This window comes from Strix aluco, chromosome 20 (genome assembly GCF_031877795.1).
Source record: "Strix aluco isolate bStrAlu1 chromosome 20, bStrAlu1.hap1, whole genome shotgun sequence".
Taxonomy (NCBI): Eukaryota; Metazoa; Chordata; class Aves; order Strigiformes; family Strigidae; genus Strix; species Strix aluco.
The window spans coordinates 11,805,968-11,825,638 of NC_133950.1; the positions used below are offsets into that span (position 1 = coordinate 11,805,968).

The following is a 19,671-nucleotide window of genomic DNA, read 5'->3' on the forward strand; positions in this document are numbered from 1 at the left end:
CCCGGGTGGGCGTGGCGGGCCCGCCCCTCCGCCCCGCCCCTTAAAGGGACCGCTCCGCCCCCTGAGGAAACGGGGCTGAGGGGCTGCGCGCGGCTGGGACTGGCCCTTCGCCGGTGGTTTTTTGGTTTTGGTTTTTTTTTTTTTTTTTTTTTTTAGCTAAAAGCGCTTGAGGGAAAAGAGAAGTGCTCCTGTGCCTCCCTACCCTACTGGGTACCCACTACCGACGGTTGAGGGGCCGCCCTGGGCCTGGGGGTCCTTCCGCACCCACCGCCCGTCCTGCCTCAGCGGGAGGCCGGGCCCTGTCCCGCCATGGAGAAATATGAGGTGCTGCGCCAAGAGCCAGACCCTGCTAGGCGGGAAGGGGGCAGCCGCATCTTTGTGGAGGGTGCTGGGGTGTAAGGGTCCTGGGGAGGGGGTGTAGGCACCCCTGGGGCTAGTACATGGCTATGGGGAGGGGGTGGCCCTGAGGAAGGGGCGTATGTGGTCCCAGTAAGGGAAGCATTAGGGTGTGGGTGGCCCTGGGGAGATGGGGGTGTTCTGCTCAGCAGGGGGGAGGTGAGGTGAAGGGGAACGTCCTGGAGGAGAGGGAAAGGCCTGTCGCCTCTTGGGAGTTGGGGTGTGGATGGGGGGCCCTGTGGCCCTGCCTCGGGGAACTGGAGGTGTGCGCTGTGCAGAGGGTGCCTCAGGGCAAGTGGTTTGAAGGGGCTCTCTGCCTTGGTTGTGGCTGAGTAAGTGTATTTGCATCTCTCCTCTGCCCCGTAGGTGCTGGAACAGCTCGAGCCTGGGGCCCTGGGCACCATGCTGGTAGCTGAATTGAAAACAGAAAAGGGTGTGGAGAAGAAATATGTAATAAAGCAGGTGAGAAGGTGGTTGCTAGGAAAACAAGAGTTCGTTGGCATGTTTGCCATCTCCATGGGCCCTTTTGGCACTAACAGAGACAAGTGTGTTAGGCAGCTTGACCACTGGGTAACAGTAGGCTTACATCTTACTGTGCTGTGGTTTTGGAAATCTGAAGATTCAGATCAGTTTACTGGAATATTAAGAATAAAAGTGGAGAAAGGGGAGCAGCCTGTTTAGGTCCATCCAGTGTGTTTTCACCTTAGCTTACTGCTACATTGACAGTGCAGGGAAAGGACTGGCTACCTGTTGTGGACTCATTTAAAGCTCTGTTTCTGGCCATCTCCCAACAACAAGACTGCTCCAAATGTTGGAGATTGGAGCTATCATTGAAAATTTATGCCAATTCATACACAATTTGCAGTTCCAGTCATCTTGGCAAGATTGTTCCAGCTCAAAGTCTGTCTGTCTCTGTATTACAATCTCATTCTTGTCTTCTGTTTGATGCAGGTTGAATGCATTGAAGAAAAGAAAGCAAATGAGGCCTTGAAGGAGGTATCAGTGCAGTTTCTCTTTACTAGTTCACTTACAAAGACCAAAGTCTTAACAGAACAAAGTCTTTTCTCTACAAGGATTAACTAAGTAAATAGTCAAGATGTAAATCAGGACAATCTGAGGGGTGTTCTCCCTGCCCTCTGCTTGAGCTCAGGCCAGGATTTAGTATTAATTGTTCTTATATTTGAATATGTAGATTCAAATGGACAGCTGTTCTCAGCAGATAGTTCTTTTTCAGAGTTTATATTTGTTTTGTGCCAAAGAGCAAAGCTCATCCTTTTGGCCTTTAAGCTGAAGGAGACTCTTGGTCTGTTTACTGCTTATTATTAATAACTCAATTTCTAGTTAACTTATTTCATTATATGTTCATTTCTCAATTGGACATTTTTTATGTGAGTGGTTTGACAGGTTTTCTTCCTTTGTGGTACTTTTTTTGTGCAAACTTGTTTCAATCCCTTGAGTAAGAAGCAACATCAGAAATGCTATTAAAATACCAAAATTTGTTTCAACAAAATATGTGAAGTAGCACATGATGGATTAGTCTCCCAGTGTCCAGTATACGTGATGTCTGCAGTTGTAAATGAGTGAGAACACGTCTCTGTACAGATGCTTCATTCCACTGAAGAGAGGTGACCTCTTTATGTACCAAGACTGGCTTTACTGATAAAGTTTGATCCAGTTTTTCTGCTGATGTACGTTTCTATTGAAATAAATGTGATTGTGCCAGCTGGGAGCGTGGCTCTTCTTAGTTTTTCTGTTGTGTCTGCACAGTCACAAACACAACTATAGAAGAGTAAGTTGAATTCTTTTTATCTTTCACATCATCAGCAAATTGCTGAAGTAACTGGTAATTGTTAGAGCCCTACATGGAAACCAGCTTCAAGGAGATAAGCATCTCACTAGTGTCATCATATTTTCTGAGGTTGAAGCTTGCATTAAGGTTTACTGGAGATAATGGCTATGCTAGAAAAATCGTCTTTCGTATTCTAAAATGTGTTTTCAGGTTTGGATGCTAGGAACTGAATGGTGTTGTTTACATATCTCCCTAAGGATCAGTTTCTTTCCTTGAATCTCACAAGGCTGTTACAGCATTACATTGATTACAGTCTTAGTGAAATATCTTCCTTAACTTGACACTTTTGCACACAAATATGTAACAGAGCTTGCACATTGAAAGAATTTGATCAGACACAATGTGAACAAGTCAGGAACTGGTTTAGGATATTATGTAAGGTCGGTTAATGGGAAGGACTGTGTAGCTTTAGAAAGTACTCTCAGTATTTTTTTTTATTCTATGCAGGCAATGGATTTGCTAAAACTTCATCATTCCAACGTCTGTGCTTACAAGGAATTTTTTGTGACTTGGGATAATGAGGTGAGAATGAAGTAGGATTGGTTAAACTGGAACACATGGTTAACGTAGGCATGTAAGCATTTTTGCAGTTTAAATTTGGGGTCATTGGTGTGAGATGCTAAAAAAAGGTTACTTGATTTGAAACAAGCCTGCTTTTTTTAACTTCTGAGTAAACATGCTGAAAAGCTGTGAAGATACATGGATTGGAGTCCATAACATAGCAGTAGTGCATGCTGACTCACAGATTCTGATGTGGATCAGTGTGCAATACTGATTTTTCCTGCCTGCATTTGTAGGAGACTATAGGAAGCTGAAAGCTCTGACTTATTTATAGATCTTATTCAGTGCTCAGCCAAAATTTGTGTTGGTTTTATGGATGTATATTTGACTTGAATTGTCCCATATGGCTTCAGATAAGATGCTTGATAATATTTAAAAAAAAAAAAACCAACAAACATTCCATATTTTTAATAAAAGACAGTAAATATTGTCTCCTCTGAGAGTTTAATCATCTCAGAACACCTTGGTATTGGTGAACATGATACCCACCAGTTTGGCAAAGTACTCGGTTTTATTTTTCTTGCTGGATATGCTATTACCTGCAAACAATTAGACAATTTTGGTGTAATGTTTTATTACAGATATCATCTCTGTTCGTTTGTCTGGTAATGCAGCACTCAGGCCAAAGAGATCTTTCATCTGTAATCAAGGAAAAAAGGCAGAAGTCAGAAAAAATAACAGATATGGTAAAAAGTACAGAGGAGGCATCTGGTTGAACTGTCAGAGTCTCAGTGTTTTTATATTTCTCCCTCTGTACTCCCTCTTTCTCAAAGTCCTCCCTAAAATCTTGAAAGCGCAGTGTTTTGCTGAAGGGTGGATTTGGAAGCTGTCTTCCAAAAGAGGTTTGGAAGTTATTCTGCTTATGTTACACTTTCGTGTATATTCCCCTCAATAGGTAGTTCTGAAGTTCCTGGGACAGATGGTGGATGCTTTGTTGTATATACACAAACAAAATATTTTCCACAGGTGAGTAGAAATCTTGTTCTGTTTGATAGGTCATTGCTCTTTGCAGTGACTGTTGGTTCAGCACGGCTGCTCAGAGACAGTGAATTTTACTGTTCCAAAAGGGGGAGTAGGAGGTAGAAATTCTGGACTTCTTCATATATAGATTAGTTTTCTGTGACTTCTGAAGTCATCTATTTCTTGAGTTTTGTCTAGAATTATCCATCTGAGCAAAGTGTTCACTCTGTTTGTTTTCTGAAGGTGCTAAAATTCTATTATTAATTTTAATATTAGAATATTGATGATCTGTTAATTCTTATATTTTGGAGGCTGTGATGGACAAGGTATACTTTATGTATCTAAAGTAAGAGACAACTGTTGCATTCCATGTTCAGATATATTTGTGTCACAGTCACAATTCACAGTAAAAGAAGAAAATCATTGTATTTCAGTTGATTATCACTTGTATATTTAAATACCCAAAAAAACCAAAACAAAAAACACAAAAATCCCCCAAACTTCTCACCACCACCCCACCTTCCCTCCCCCAAAAAACCCCAAACCTTCTGATGTGTAAAGATGCCAGGAACCTGTATTTATATATCATTAGACTCCAATTTCACAAGCTGACAGAAAATATTTATGTTGCAGAAATCTCAAGCCATCAAACATACTTGTGACTGGTGAAGCATCCTTCATGCTTAGCGACTTCAGTACAGAAACACTTATGACAGATGAGATGAAATGGAAAATAAGAGTGGAAGAAAGTAGATATTTGTTTTACTTTTTTTAAATATCTTTTTTTCAAGATTCAGTTATGGTAGATATTTTTAGTCTTCAGAGAAAAATCAGCCAAAGAGAAAAAAATTTATCTTCCCTCCTCCTTCTCCGCATTATACTATTTGTCTTCTAAAGTATGACTAGGATATTCATAGGCGGTTGCCTGCAGCATTAATTGGGTTCATAATTGAAAACTATAGATATGTCTGAGTCTTGTAACCCTGCAACAGATACAGTTGGAATCCTTTTTAGCTTGATACATACGCAGTAACATCTTAGAAAATTGTTCATTAGTTATAGTGTGTTTCTTAGTCTTTTGTGGCATATCAACAGTAAAAAATGTCTAATCTCTGCAGAATATCTCTAAATTATTTTTAGACATAAAACAATTGCCTGCAGTTCATGCATGTGCAAGCAAACCTCTGTATAGTACAATGTCAGCACCACTACCATATGATTCTTATTTCAACAGACAGCAAGTCTTGGATGGCTCCAGAAACAGTGGACTTTTCTTTTACTGACAAGTCTGACATCTGGTCTCTAGGTTGTATTCTACTTGACATGATGACCTGCTTTGTTCTCAATGTATGTAATAATGCCTCATTATAGATTTAGAACGTCACGGGCCCACCAGGATATCTGTAAACGAGTGTGTGAAAGCTCTTCTGATACTGTACTCTTTACAGGCCGAGGAGATAACTTCATTACTGCAGGATATTAGACAGGATACCAGCTGTCTTGAGGGAGTTCTGACACTAATGCAAAATGGAGATAACAGCTCTTTGCCTTTATTTCCAATTTTATTTGTGATGCTACAGATTCAGCCCAGCATGAGGCCCACAGCAAAGTGAGTTCTGGATGCTTTCCCTTTATTATTTTTTGTCCTAAGCCCCACCTGCCTTCACAAAGATGGGAATGTTAGCTACTGTTTGAAAGAGATTGAGTCAAGGTTACTGATCTTACTGCCTCGACAAATTGAGTTATTAAAATGTCAAAGACGGTGTTCATTCAGAAGTGGGCATTCTGATGTGTGTAGGTGTCCTTTTTTGAAGAGTTATATTATAAAATCATGTTATACACAATTTTACAAGCCATTAACTTTGAGCAAGCCATGCTTAGGCTTCATGTGAGCTCTTTCATCAGCTGTTTGAAGTAAATTGTGTAAGTTCTGTCAAAAATAATCCAGTCTTCAAAGTAGTATCATTAGCTTTTTGATATCAAAATGAATCAAAGCCTGTAGAATTCTTTTGTAATTTACCCATTCTGACTTATTGTACTGCTTTTGTTTCTCGTAATTCTAGGGATCTGACTGATGTTCCATTTATTAGGGAATGCCTGAGTATTGCTGGTGTCTCTTTAGTAAATCTGAAAAAGTCTTTGCCTCCCAAAATAACAGATGTGCTCCTTGAAGGAGGAATCGAAAGTGTTCTAGGTAATAAGGAAAATAAGATTAATGTAATAGTGATTTTCATAGGAAATAAACCCATGTGTTTTCCAGACAGCATATATTCTACTTGAAAATGAAATATTGGACATTCATTTTACTTGAAATAAAATGGGATGCTATTTGGAGAAAGGATCACTCTACAGCCTTTCCTCCAACCTCCTGAGATTACCAGCCATACCTACCACACAAGTTAAATGGGTCATTCTTCAGAAAATTGGCAACCCCTGCTTATTTTGTCTGTATTCTAACATGTTTGCCAATTTATGCCAACAAAGGATCTGCTCCATTATTTTCCTTCTAAGTAAGGAAGATATTAATCTGAAAAGGCTGTTGGAATAATGCATGTAAAGCCCCTAACCTTGTTCTGATTTAATACTCCAGCAAGTCCCCAAAATATGTAATGCTGAATACGAAGATTATGGCAGTGAATCATAACACTTTAATATTTAAATGTTTGATGCATTAGGGGAAAAGTTTTTCTCTTTTCAACAATCACAAATTACATTAATTTATATGAATTCACATCTTGCACAAAATAGAGAAAATGTGAGTGTTTTTTATAAGTGTTTGTATCAGATGGTTAGGAGAATTTTCTTGTTTTATGTAGAATACATGCGGGCTTTCTGGGATGTAGAAGAAGTACAGGCTGAAGCCATTCAGCACCTTGCCAGCTTTGTAAGAGATAAAAGTGGTATGTCACTATTTTGTTTATTTATTCTGCTCTTCCCTTACATTTTGAAATAATAGGAAGAGGAAGAAATTTCTTATGACAATAAATGAGCATGAAATTGCTCTCTTCCTATTTCTGTTTTTTGGCATGTACTGGAATAGGCCACTACTTGATGTGATTGTGTTGGTACTTGTTTTGGAAATGCTCTTGTTGAACAGCAGAGGTGTTTTACAGGATAAGAAAAATGGGCACAGGAAAAAAAACAACTTAGTGATATTTTAATTGTCAACTAAGGTGAATTGGCAAATTGACATTTGAGGAAGGTAATTCATATCCGTGTTGGTGCAACTTGGGGCTAATGCCTAGGGCTATAAGACTGACAGAGCAAAAGGAAGCTACACATGTCTAGTTTCTGTGTGTCTAGTAAAGCTGTGTGAGTGAAGACTCTATGTTTTCTCCCAGCATCTGCACATTTTTCAGATTAATCTTTCAGATCAAGATTAATATTTTTCAAAGCACCATGTTAACTCACTTATAAAATGCACTGTCATTTGACAGTGATAGCATTTTTATGCTGGCATTGGCTTATGATGTTAAAACACAGGGGTGTTGATATCTAATTGATAAGGAGAAAGAATAATTTCTTTTTTTTTCCTGAGTTACCTATATCTTCAACTCTTAGTGAAGAAATCTTTATTTAGTCATACAACAGGCTTTGGTTATAAATAACAAAATGAGTGGATCTTTGTGATTCTCATTCAATCCTACTGACAGCAACACAAGGCTGTGCAGACATCTGACTGACTTGTTTGGCACTTCTGTACCATGGCTTACCATCACTGATGCTCACATCTTTGAAGGTGCTCAAAATGGATCCCTAAAAACCATCCCGTTTTTCCTCAACATTTTATCATATATTTGTGGATACACTGAATAGCTGTATTAACTATTCCAAAAGCTCAGAGTCTTCCTAGAACTAGGAGACCCAGTGAAGTACTGTCCTCCACAGGTTCTGAAAACCATGGGTTTGGGCTCATGCACAATGTTTTACCCTGCAACTTGCTGCATGACCAGTGAACAATGCCAGTGTGACTTAATGAGGAGCATACTGGCTACACTTAGCTTGCATAGCCTTGCAGCTGTCTTTAATAAGAGACATTTCCCATAGGGACTACAAAATTCGCTCTTTATTGTTCCATCTATACTTGCATTTTGTTTTCTTTGATTCAAGAATGTTGTTCTGCTGTATCACATTGTCCATAGGGACTCAAATTTATTTGAAACTAGAACTCTTGTGTTTTGGAGTATAGATACCCACTGAGCGTTCTCAGCTGTGTAACTGAATGTTGTTTCAAATAATTCCTTTTCCCCACAGCCTTGCCCTATCTGCTAACGTTCACAGAATCGATCACTTTTGCCATGAAGACTCACGTAGATTCTCTCAAGTTACAAGTAGATGGTTGCAGTTTATTGCTTGAAATTCTTAGTCAAGGTACAGTTACGAGACTTCCAATTTACGCTGGGTAATACAGCCTATCTCTTGTAAAGTTAGATGTAGCAGATAAGGTTTGAAAAGGCTTCAGTAATGATTTTAGGGGATAAATTTAAAGTAATAGAGGAATTTAACCAGCTTTAGGAAGATTCTCATGGACTTTCTTCAGGACTGGCATGCATGAGTTCTGTGTTAGTTTTAAATACAGGCTACTGGTCTTAGGCTACCAAGTTTGTTTTCGCGTTATGTAGAGAGTTACTAGAGTACACAGAGACCCTCAGTGTTCAGATATTTGAATTTCAAACCATAAAAGTGTTTTTTGGTCTCATGTGTGGCCCCTGCTGTCACTTTCTCAGCAGTTTACCCTAATAACACCTGATAATGATACAAGCTTGAAAATAGTAAGAATTGTGTTTCAGAAAAAGAAAATTTAAAGTAACTCTTGGATATGTTATGTGAAGAAATGCTGTTAATTGAATGTTCTGCTTATGCTGACAGCAGGGGGTTCAGGCTTCATTCAAAGCCACTGAAATCTTTGTTCTGTTCAAATGTTTACTTCTGACAGCTCTAGAACAGGATGTGGTGATGGCCCTGGATGAGAATGTGGCCAGCTCTCTGTTAGACACAGTGAGAAAACACTCAGAAAATGAAGAGTTACTTTCATTGGTCTGCACGTTATTGATGATGATTTCAGCCAGTGGTGGGTCACCTTGTTCATTTTTGGGGAATATTCTTATTTTTCTACTTCTGTAACCTAATCCAAGGTATAATGCAGAACTCATGACTTCACTGAGAGATGTGGATGTCTGTAGGTATTAGTTTATTAGTGGTAATAGTGTTAAGATTGACTAGATGTTGGCAAGATAACACTTCTGAAAGTATAAGATCCACTGCTGAGGCTTCAGGTACTTACAGAATTGTATCTATTAGAGTGGTCCTGTATTTCATCTTGTTTTGGAAACAAGTACAAACTGTGCAAATAGTAGTGCTTGGGAAAATGAGGGCACAGAACCTGAATTCTATTTTTGGCTGTGCCTTGCTGAATTGAAACCATTCTACCTCATTTCTCTACTTTGGTTTTTCTCCAGAGATTGTAATTGCTAAATATTTATAGTATTTTTCACTTGTTTTCAGTGTCACTTCAGCATCATCAAAAGACTGTTCTTATAAATGGTTACAGAAGGATTTAGCAGCAAGGGGACAGTTAAAAAAAAAAAAATGTACAAAGTGTCATGTACAAATAAACTTACCATCTAAGACCAAACTATTTTTATACAGCGTTTCCTAATTCTGAAGCTGAGGTAGCTTCAACTGCTAAATTGCAAACATTTGAAAAATAGTAATTTATACCCTCTCAGTTCCTTTTCTGCTCTGTAAATTTCAGATGTGTAGGGGAAAAGGATGGCCAGACAGCTATTTGAAAGGGTCACTTGTGCTAAACTCTGTTTAAATGCATCTTGTTGAAGAATTCGATCTGTTCTCTTGCTTTCTTTTGTCCAGCTGATGGTATCATGTTACTGGTTTATCACTGCGTGGTTAGTAGTGCTGTCTGTTGTGAGGACAGTGAGTGGGACAAAAATACCAGATTTCATAGAATTTCTTTTTCTGTGTTTTTCAGAAGTTGCTGCGGAGAATCTAAGGAAAGTTGGAGTAATTCCAGACCTTCTGTCAGTTTTAAGAAATTTTCTTCATAATGAACGGATCTGCTTCTCTTGCTGTGGAATTCTCTGGAGCTTGGCTGTGAGTGGTAAGTAGAACACAGCAGGTATTGTGCCTAGACTCATGTGACTGAAAGGCAGCAGGTATTGTGCCTAATTGAGTTCAGACATTTCTGTTGCTGAGACTGGGTTTTTCTTCTTTCTCCCATTCTGGAGAGGTGGCTCCACAGCACTACTAGAATAACTTTAAGTGATCCAAAGTTAAATGAGAGAAAACTAAAAACTAATGCAGACTTTTTAGCAACCCTTTTTGTGATAAGTTTTCAAAGTCAAATTTTTACTCTTTAGGGCCAAGATATGGCTTATGAACAGACTGTCAGAAATGAGAGGGTACATGCAGTTTCTGGTTTGTCAGTCATATGGTTTTGTTCTGCTCTTAGCAGAGGGAGTGCTGTGCAAACAGCATATTAGATTAAGTATCAGAATAGCATTTGCAATTAATAGCATCTTATTTTTTGCATCACACTTCTCTTGGCAGCACTGGGCTAAATCTTGAGTTGGACATCTCCTAGAGACTTGCCTTTCCAAAATAAATGTGATTGGCAAGGTGGCAACTGTACTCTTCCCATTACCTTAGAACTAAACCAGCATCATCCCGCAGTGTTGGAGAGCCATGGGCGATTGCTTGAGCTGACCCCTTCTTACGACACCATGCTGGGATTTTTTTTAGGGGATTTGTTTCTGTGACATGTTCTTGTATAGGTGTGTGGTGTTCTAATCATCAAGGAAGGCTGAAAGCACAGAATGTGCACTTGGTGTGTTTTATTCCCCCTGTGCAACAAACCACCCATTTGATTTATGTGACCAGCTAAATATCCATCCTGCAGACCGTATTCTGTCAAAAAGATGGTTATTTTTGGAAGTTTCTTGCTGTGATCCCCATGTATAATTTAAATGGCAAAGAAACCTAGTTCCTGGAGAATTTTAGCTTTCTGCAATAAACATTGCCATTTATTAGTCTTGTAAAATTTGATTTGGTTTTGTACATTTTAGATTCCTTCCCTCTGCTGTTGTTCATACTAAAATAATGTTGCATTGCTCCAATGTCATCCCCCAGTAAGGTTTTACTGATATAATTTTACATACAATGTGCTGATGATATTAATACTTGTTTAAATAATTCTGATGCGTTTTCTTTTTGTTATGGTAATTCAGAGAAAAACGTAGACCGAGCGTTGCTGAAAAGTGCTGTCCCTGTTACCTCTGCAGTCCTGCAAGAGCACCTCCAGAATGGAACAGTCACAGAGTCTGCTTGCTCGGCTCTATGGGCATTGTCACTCCAAGGTGTGTTTTCCCAGTCTCCTTGTCCCCTGTGCACGGAAAGGCCAGTATGCCAAACGAGTCTGTCTGTCTGTCCGTGGTGATCCTTGAAACACAGGCTGCTTGGCCTTAGCAGGCTCTGCAGATGGCAGCAGAGTTGGGAACTTGCATCCTCTCTTAACCAGTCTTCATGCACTTGCTCTCTATCACTCTCTAATGAAGCTATTTTTGATGAGCTGTAGCAATTACATAACTAGATACTGCTGATGGGTGCTGTAACGGGGGGCGGCTACAAGAGCCTTGTTGTGCTGAGCACTCTGGCTTATCTCTTAAAACCAAGAATCCCATTTGTGTTACTCCTTTGAACACAGCATTAGTGTTGTGCAGCAGGGGCTGGGAGGTTTGTTTTTATGCCATTTGCTTTGTAAATTGGGAACAATATTTCAGATGAGAGATATGTATTTTATTTTTTAATTATGATGTGCATTTTTAATTATGGAAACACATCCTTGCAGTGCTACCTACTCTGTCTTATTTCTTCCTCGTGCAAGAATATTGCTGTATGTTTACCTACTGCCCTGCGCTTATGCCGTCGTTCCCCTAGGAAGAGCTGAGTAAAACACCCGAAGCAATCTTGGTTTTAGAACCCACCAGCAGAATAGGTCGAGTATTCAGGACTTGCCATTCCTTTTGGTTTGGAAAATGAAAGAGAATCTTGACATAGAAGATGTATCAGAAATTTCTCCTAGACCCCTGGATCAACTCATGATTTAGGCCTTTTGTTACTGCAATACAGGTTTTCACACATGCTTTCTTTGTAACTTTTATCGTGTAATTAAAGTCATTTCAGAAACAGGAGGCACAATTTGAAATGCTGATGAGTGTTTTAAAGGCTTTTGAGTATATATTGAAGTTTTGGGGTTTGTGTGTGTGTTTTAAAGGTTGCTTAACTGAAAATGAGTATGAGCCCACAACAGCGCTTCTGCTGGACGCGCTCAGGATGAACCTGGGAAGACCAGTGCTGGTGAAGAATGCCTGCCTGGCATTAGCAAGCCTTCTAAGGCTATCTGGTAACATTTAGCAATTCTTATTTTTATTAATTGTAAATCTACCCAGAAGTGGATGTTTCTGTATAGTTCAAGAGTTCATAGTGGGATTGGGATTGATATCTGCTCTCCTCAGTTAATCTTTTCTTGCAGGGCTGGAAGAGGAAATAGTGAAACTGGAGGTGCAATTTTTTTTTTTCTTCCCACCGACCCAGCATGCATGTATGAGAAGTATTAGATCAGCACAATCTGATCTGTTAGTAACTTGGGTGTTTTGTTATTTATTTTACAATGAAGTTGTTTCAACTGTGTAAAAGGGTAGAGCTCAATTAATGTGAAAACAATAAACATTAAAATACCACTTCTGCCAGGCACGACAGTACCAGCTGCATATATAATTGTCGTCTTGTTGCCCAAATATGCTTCAGAATAGCTTTTAGGAAGACTGAAAATAATGGGCACAACTTCCTAGGAAAATATTACACGTGTGCTGCTAGCTGGAGCAGGGGATTGGAAAGCAGTCTGCAGCTACCAATTAGCCCAGCAGTGTTTGTCTCCCTTTCAGAAATAGCAGCTTTGAGATTTATAATGGATTCCAAAGGCAGTGGAATAAACCTGATCAAAGATGCCTACCACCTTCACTTTGATGATCCAGAAGTGGTGAAAACTATCTGTATGCTGGTGAACGAGATGGTTCAGTATGGTGAGATGGTGGTGCTATTTGTTGAGTCTCTTCCTCTCCCCCACCCCAAAAGATAGTAAAGAAAACTGTAACAGCAGCTGCTCGGGGATGTGTTGGTTGCTCTCAGGGAAGACTTACTATGTATCTGAGAAAGGATGAATTGGAACTGAGTTCATCCCACTTGTTCTTGAATAATTTTAAATGCCACTCTGATGTTAGAACATTATAACTTCATCTTATTTTGCCTTCTCTTTGTGTAGCTCTGTCCTCTCTCTGCTCTCCTTTAGCTCCTGCTGAAACTATTGGCAGTTGTAACCATAAATTACCCTGTTCATTTGCATTACAGATGACGTTGTGCTGGATATGCTGTGCCAGAAAATGGAAGATCTGCTGTCTGAAATAAAATGCTGTTTTCAGTCTAGCATGGTATGTAGAAGTCACTGTGATAATAAAGGGTGGATGCTTCGTATATTATTTCTGGTTATGGATTTTATCTTTCTCAAATAGCTGGAATTACATAGTGCAGAAATTTACAGAATTGTGTATATGGGGTGAAGAGTGAATGTAAAAATATTTCTAACTACTGGAAACAAGTAGTTGGAAGTTTTTTTTCTTTATGCTGCAATTTTTTAAAACTATGTTCTGGTCTCTTGCAACATTGCACTGCATTAATTTACTACATTCTTCATACTAAACCAGGCTAAAGCTTACAGGAATAAAGCATACTACATCCCATTATTTTTGCTTTGTAAGTGACATCTTTAAAAAATACCCGGAACAACAAAACAAACCCTTGTGACAGTTTGCCTGAAGACTTAACTTATATTAAATTCCAGCAAGTAGTCATACTGAAGAAACGTAACTGTTGAAACACCAGAAACAGCAAAGTTATTCAAGCTATTTAATGTGTTACACTAGTATTTCCTTTTCAATGGCTTGCTGTCAAAAAAAACAGTAATTACAAGTTTTTTCATCAAGCCAGTAGAACTGGTTAGTCTTATAACTTTGCTCTTTTTAGTTATGCATTTAGCCTGCTTACATAATTTGTCTCAAAGACAGTAACATGCAAACTTGTTCTCCAGTGTCTCCTGCAGGCACTGCCTGCACCAATCCAGTGGACACTGCAGCTATAAGGTAGTGAGTGCAGAAAGAAGAATTGCAAAAGAGAAGCAAGCTCCCTCTTCTGTTGTAAATGTGATTTGTTATTCCCTGTGTCCCCTGTTGACACAGACAAGACCAGAACACTCCCGTTCTGGCACTACAGTGCGTGACGTGCAGCTGCTACATCTCTGAAACCCACTCCCTGCTACTTTCCAGTATCCATTTAGATTATCACAGCATTAGTATTCAGTCTGGTAATTACAGTTGCTTTGGATTTTGAAGAATCAGACCCCCCATATGTTGAAAACACTCACTTTAAAGGCCTATGTTAGACACAGTGTTTTTATTAATAAAGGAATATAAAAATAAGTGAAGCAACAAGGTAATCTTGTATTTGATAATTCTCACATTTCTCTCCAGGAGATAATGACTCTTGTGGATGCAACGCTTTTGAAACTGCAGAAGAAAAACTTTTTGTAGAAGAACAAGACTTGTACACTTCTGGTTCACATATAAAAGCCTGGATCCTCCAGAAATATTTTAAAGGATTTTTCTCACCAGAGAGATTAATACCAGGTCACTAATAATATATAAACAGTTATATGTTCTGTGAATTTAGGTACCACAACTGTGAGACTAACAGCAGCAATTAAGAATTTGCTTTCTTTGTAGACTTTAAAATATTTGAAATAAAGATTTTAGTCTTGGGAGTTTCAGCAAAGCAATATCAGTTTCTTCCTTCATCTATCATAATTTAAACCCACTTTTTTTTTTAAACTTATTCAGTGTATATTTCCTTTGCAGAAACTGAACTGATGAAGTACTTCACAAATGCAGACACTTGTTACAAGTATTGTTTAAATACAGTAGAGGCTTTAGGCATAGATACCACCCAGCAGTGTTCTTGTACGGCAGCGTTCACCTACCAGGTTAGGAACTACTGTCTTTATGAAGTAGCTGCTGTCAGTTCTGAGTTAGCTCTAAATTTGCCCTGGAATGTCACATGAAACCATCAAATGCTGCAGATAAAAACCACTCAAGTTTTACAATTTTTGTTGTTAGATTTGTTCTTAACAGCAGCTTCCCATTTCTTTTTCTCTAAGGTGTACAGTCTCATAGCTGCTTGTGCATCCTGAATCTAAAAGAGAACAGAACAGGAGGCTTACTGAAACATAGCTGACGTAGTTTAAGAACATTATTGTTAATAAGTAGCTAAATCTTCCATCATTTTAATACATCCTTTCAAGTAACGTTTCATAATTTCTTTCTAGATTTAGGTTCTGTGACTAGTGGAAGGGGGTGATGTATTCAGAATGCATGGCCCACCACAAGGCTACGCACTTCTCCTTCTCATCATGACTGGGAAAGCCATAATGAAACAATATTCTCAATGCAGCATCTTTGAGATACCCTCACAACTTGTCCTGCTTTTTCAGTTCATTCCTCTATTACATCCTCCTGCCACTGAGAGAAGGGAACTGCTGAGATTCAGTTGTAGGCTCTCACACTTATTTTATCCAGCCTGCCATAGTACAAGGTTGCAGAATGCTGCTTTAAGGTAAGCAGTCGATACTTGAGAATTACTTTTTTCCTCGCGGATCTTAAAATAACAAGAATTAATATTTCAACAAAATACAGTTGACTTGTGCAAAGTAAGTTTATAAAAATAAGGAATTAATCCAAGTGGTATGAGACACATAACAGTAAGCAAGCTTGGATGGCAATCTTACTGCATGCTGGTGTCCGAGCAGAGCTTGCTCACTTTCACGAGAGGCTAGAACGAAGCCACAGCATTCTGGATTGAACCCAGATCCTAGAGCTAATGTGTAGTACCTTGTTCTCTACCCAAGAATGTATGTTCTAATGAGGTACATACCGAGCAGTGCTCTGATGTCTGCACTTGAACATTTAGCAGTCTCTCACAGAGCAGTTTCAATGATGGCCGTGCATTCTGGAAACAGAAAAGATAGAATCATGCTGTCTCACACTCATTGAAATATATATATGTGTATACATATAAAAATACTAGTTGAAGTGTATTCCTCAATGAAATATAGCACATCTCAGCTTCTGCTGGTGAACTGTCAAGAATAATTCATGGATTATGAGAATTATGCATGCACTACTGAGAGGATTTTATGTGTATTACCATAACCCTAAGATTTATATTTGGGGTGATTTGTTGTGGAAAAGAAAACCTGAGTATGTAGTTATGAAACTTAAAATATCTCCCTATAATCTGAACCTCTACTCCTGCAGTCTAAGCAGAAACATGAAGCCATCTATTTTTTTTTTATATCCCTATGGAAATGATACCATTAAGAAGATCAGCCTTACTGTAAGTAGAATTCTACCATCTTATTTTCCTATCCAGAAAAGCATTATGAAGACCATGCAAGTGCTAAAGAATGGGAGAGCCACTGAAGCTTGTGCATAGGTATTACTGGTAATGCTTGTACTGAACTAAGTAACTTATTGATGTATTTCAAACACTAAGTAAGCATTCAACTAGACTAGTATTTTCAACTGACAAAAAGCAGGCAGCCCTGTTTCAGGCAGGCAGGAAGGAGCTGGGTCAGGCAGGGGCAAGTGTAGGAGCGAGCTGGCAGCTGGGAGTCAGCAGCTCAGGAGTTGGGTACCTGAGGTGCACCTCTCCATCCCTTTCTTACCTTGACTCTCTGCCTGAAAGGCTTGTATCTTTGTGTGTCGCGTATCTTCTTCTGAGGATGATCGAGAAATAGGACCTAGAAGAAATTACATTTCCAGTCCAAAGTGTGCTGTTGCATGGAAATTTATATAGCTGAATGTACAAGTTCCTGCTCTTTCCTTCCATCCGTTATAAGAGCTAGTTCAAAACCATGGATGGAGAAGACCAAGATCATCCAGACAGTGGCTGGATTCAAGAACCACAGTTCTACTCAGTGTGAGAAACAGAACTGAAGCTGGAGGCACCACCTGCAGTGCTGGTACAGCACGACATAGGATACCTGTCTCTGGTACCGATGACCAGACTGCTGAGCTCTGGCGGCTAAGCCAAGCACGCAAACAGTTTTTTCATCATTCTGTTTCTTTCCTGGCTCTTTAATAAGCAGATCAGTGCTATTAGCAACAGAGTTTGGAAGCTGAAGAACTTCAGTGGGCAAGTGACTAGGGCTATACTTGGTACAGCATGAAATAGCAAGAAACGGGAGATAAGAGTGATAAAGCTGTAGTTTCTAAGAGTTTAGGTGTGTTCATCTGATCCAGAAAGATGTATTAGAAATTTAATCAATCTTAAAATTTTTAGAGCCTTGTCTTCAAAGTAACAAATCTGCAGCCACGTACCTTTAGATCGTTGCGTAAAGCATGTCCAACTAAAATCCTTCCGTTCAAGATGTCAGCGACCTCCTTCTGAACTGTTTTAAAATCTTCACCTAAAAATACCACACCATGAAACACTTTCTGTTAGATGCATAAGCAAGCTACAGTTAAAACACCACATTTTTGTGGAGGCCATTGTATCCTTGGGATTGTAATTATAGAGGTTTGTACAGTACACTGAATTCTCCGCTTGTTAGAAGAGCATAGAGAATTCCATAAGGAGCACAGCACTAAAAGGAAATAAACTTACTATTATTCCCATACCATAATCCATGAGTTAATTTTTCTAGGGCATTAGTGACCATTCTGTAAAAAGTACTTCTTCCCACAATTTTTCCAAGCATTCAGACTACATTTTGTTTTCCATTTCCCACAATTGGTCTAAAACTTATCCAGGCTCAGCCAACGAGGCTGCTGTGATGATCTGTTAAATTCTCTCCCCTTAAAGAACACCGTGGGGAAAAAACCCTCCTACCTGTATTTATATTCTCAGGGCGTATACCACTAACAGCTGTTCTGTAGTCAGTCACCTCTTCTGTAGGTTTGACATACTTGTCATAAATGCACTTTCCAAACTGGTTCACGATGGACACACGAGCCACAATACTGTCTTCACCCTTGGGTCCCACTCCCACCATCTCGCAGTCCATGGCTACAGCTCGGGTCAGCCTAAAACACAAAGGACAGCTTGGTGACACCTCTTACAGGGACCGCATAGTGGAGTTCACAAGGTTCGTGTGTGGATACGAACAGGAAGAACTTGGCAGTTTTTCTGTCAGCAGACTCGGGGAGATGTCAGCTTACGCTGTGCACCTGCAAATCACAGTTATTAGAAGATAATCTCAATGCTTCTGCTGCCATCCTTCCCGCTGGAATGCCACTCACCCTTCAGAAGCTTTTTCTTTAACCAGCACCTGCTCCACAGACTGTTTGGATTGGCCTGTTTCAAGTCCCAGATTTCTTCTAGCAATTTTTGCTGCTTCAGGTCCTATTGCTGCTTCAATATCTTTTGGATCCACGTCATCAAACCAGATTTCAGCCCTGGTAAGAATAGATTTAATTACATTTAACAGTCTTAAAGCAGTCTTGCATCTTTATGGTGTAGAAAAAGCATGTTTATTTTTTAACTCACAAGAAATTAGCTCCAGAATTAGTCTAGTACTGTCACCTATGCAGGTGTGTTGCTACATCTGAGGAGTAGGGGCAGTACGGGTCTTACTTCTCCCCAAATTTAGTTTGGAAGAGTGCAGCTGTTTTGACCGTACTGCTCTGTGCTCCCTATGTACACCTCGCAGAATAAACATTCACATACATGTACGATGCCTGAAGTACTCACTCTTTGGGTTGCTGCTCCGCATGTTCCTCAGCTTTCCTTCTCTTATGTTTTATGTCATCTTTCTCCTTTAAAATATTGCCATTTTTCTTTTTTTCTTTGCAGCTTTTTCCATCGCTTTTGGTGCCATTTACATTCTTATCCATTGCAACCTTCTTGGATTTTGGCTTAGCTGAAGGAGGACTGTCTTTAGCAGAACCACTGTCCATTTTATTTGTGGATTTGGCCTTTACCACATTCCCGTTCCCATTGATAGCTGGAACTTCTTGGCTCTTTCCCGCTTTGAGTGGATGCTTCTTTTTGGTGTATGTTTGACATGTAGAGGGGCACTCCTTGGAACTATTTGCCTTTTGTTTCAGTAGCTAAAACGACAAAAAAAAAAAAAAAAAGGAAAAAAGGACTACCTCCCCCATTTCTGACCCCGCCATCCTTCCGGAGAGCTCCTGCCGTTCTGCCTCGGTGCCAAGTGGCCCTGCACTCTCTAGCTGGCTCGAGGGGAATTACCAGCCTGCCGCACTTTATTTATTGACACGAAGATTTATTTGTTTTTTAATTACTACATACAACGTGGGGCTGCCTTCATCGAACGACAGCACGGCCCCTGCCCGCCTCCCCGTCCCACAGCCCCGGGGGCTGGCTCCGGCTGCGCATCCCCCCGGTCCCCCCTCACCTCCTGCAGCGCCTTCCAGTTGGAGGAGAACTGCCCGGGGCTGCGGGGGGGGGCTGCCGCCGCCATCTCGGGGCCTTCCGCCGCTTCCCCGCGGCCGTGCCCGACTTTCCTCTTCCTCCTCCTCCTCCTCCTCCTCCCGCCCTCGCTGCGGGCCGCGGCGCTCGGCCCCGGCGCCTCGGGCTTGGCGGGGCTCTGCTTCGCCATGCGGGACCGAAGCGAGACCCAACGGGGCCGGGGGTACCGCTCCCCGCCACGCCGGGCCCGGGCCCGCGCAGCGCAGCGCCGCACCGGCCCGGCGGGGAACGCCGCCCCGCGCCTTGGTTCCGGGCGGCGGGGCCTGCCGGGCCTGCGAGGCCGCGGCCTG

The 19,671-nt window shown here is 40.5% G+C and overlaps 2 protein-coding genes across 8 annotated transcripts; one reads left to right on the forward strand and one right to left on the reverse strand.

Moving 5' to 3' along the window:
• Positions 1-8: 8 nt before the first annotated feature.
• On the forward strand, positions 9-14,505 carry STKLD1 (serine/threonine kinase like domain containing 1). 7 transcript variants are annotated; one of them, XM_074845853.1, is made up of 19 exons: positions 11-324; positions 763-858; positions 1,348-1,392; positions 2,693-2,767; positions 3,388-3,492; positions 3,702-3,772; positions 4,400-4,515; positions 5,001-5,113; positions 5,215-5,375; positions 5,830-5,960; positions 6,583-6,666; positions 8,021-8,137; positions 8,703-8,837; positions 9,756-9,884; positions 11,011-11,139; positions 12,057-12,185; positions 12,736-12,864; positions 13,190-13,269; positions 14,365-14,505. In XM_074845853.1, exons 1-19 carry the CDS (start codon positions 310-312, stop codon positions 14,422-14,424), a joined length of 1,920 nt encoding a protein of 639 aa, XP_074701954.1. In that variant the 5' UTR covers positions 11-309; the 3' UTR covers positions 14,425-14,505. The 7 variants fall into 7 exon arrangements, with proteins under 7 accessions (XP_074701955.1, XP_074701959.1, XP_074701954.1 ...); XM_074845852.1 differs by having other exon boundaries at positions 14-324; positions 12,727-12,864; XM_074845854.1 differs by lacking the exon at positions 6,583-6,666 and having other exon boundaries at positions 9-324; positions 12,727-12,864.
• On the reverse strand, positions 14,273-19,656 carry REXO4 (REX4 homolog, 3'-5' exonuclease). Its single transcript, XM_074845860.1, has 8 exons — positions 19,308-19,656; positions 18,641-18,999; positions 18,190-18,345; positions 17,780-17,973; positions 17,269-17,357; positions 16,614-16,688; positions 15,821-15,895; positions 14,273-15,082 (listed from the first exon to the last, which is right to left on the reverse strand). The coding sequence occupies exons 1-8, from the start codon at positions 19,509-19,511 to the stop codon at positions 14,981-14,983; spliced, it is 1,254 nt and encodes a 417-aa protein (XP_074701961.1). The 5' UTR covers positions 19,512-19,656; the 3' UTR covers positions 14,273-14,980.
• Positions 19,657-19,671: the final 15 nt, after the last annotated feature.

Excerpts from the sequence above, each read along its gene's own strand:
- STKLD1 (XM_074845852.1), top strand. Across the intron at positions 859-1,347 it reads AGAAATATGTAATAAAGCAG|GTTGAATGCATTGAAGAAAA; the intron begins GTGAGAAGGTGG and ends TGTTTGATGCAG. Across the intron at positions 5,961-6,582 it reads AGGAATCGAAAGTGTTCTAG|AATACATGCGGGCTTTCTGG; the intron begins GTAATAAGGAAA and ends TGTTTTATGTAG.
- REXO4 (XM_074845860.1), bottom strand. The coding sequence starts at position 19,511 with ATGGCGAAGCAGAGCCCCGCCAAGCCCGAGGCGCCGGGGCCGAGCGCC. Across the intron at positions 17,974-18,189 it reads AAAGAAAAAGCTTCTGAAGG|GCTGACCCGAGCTGTAGCCA; the intron begins GTGAGTGGCATT and ends TTTGTGTTTTAG. Across the intron at positions 17,358-17,779 it reads CCCTGAGAATATAAATACAG|GTGAAGATTTTAAAACAGTT; the intron begins GTAGGAGGGTTT and ends TGGTATTTTTAG.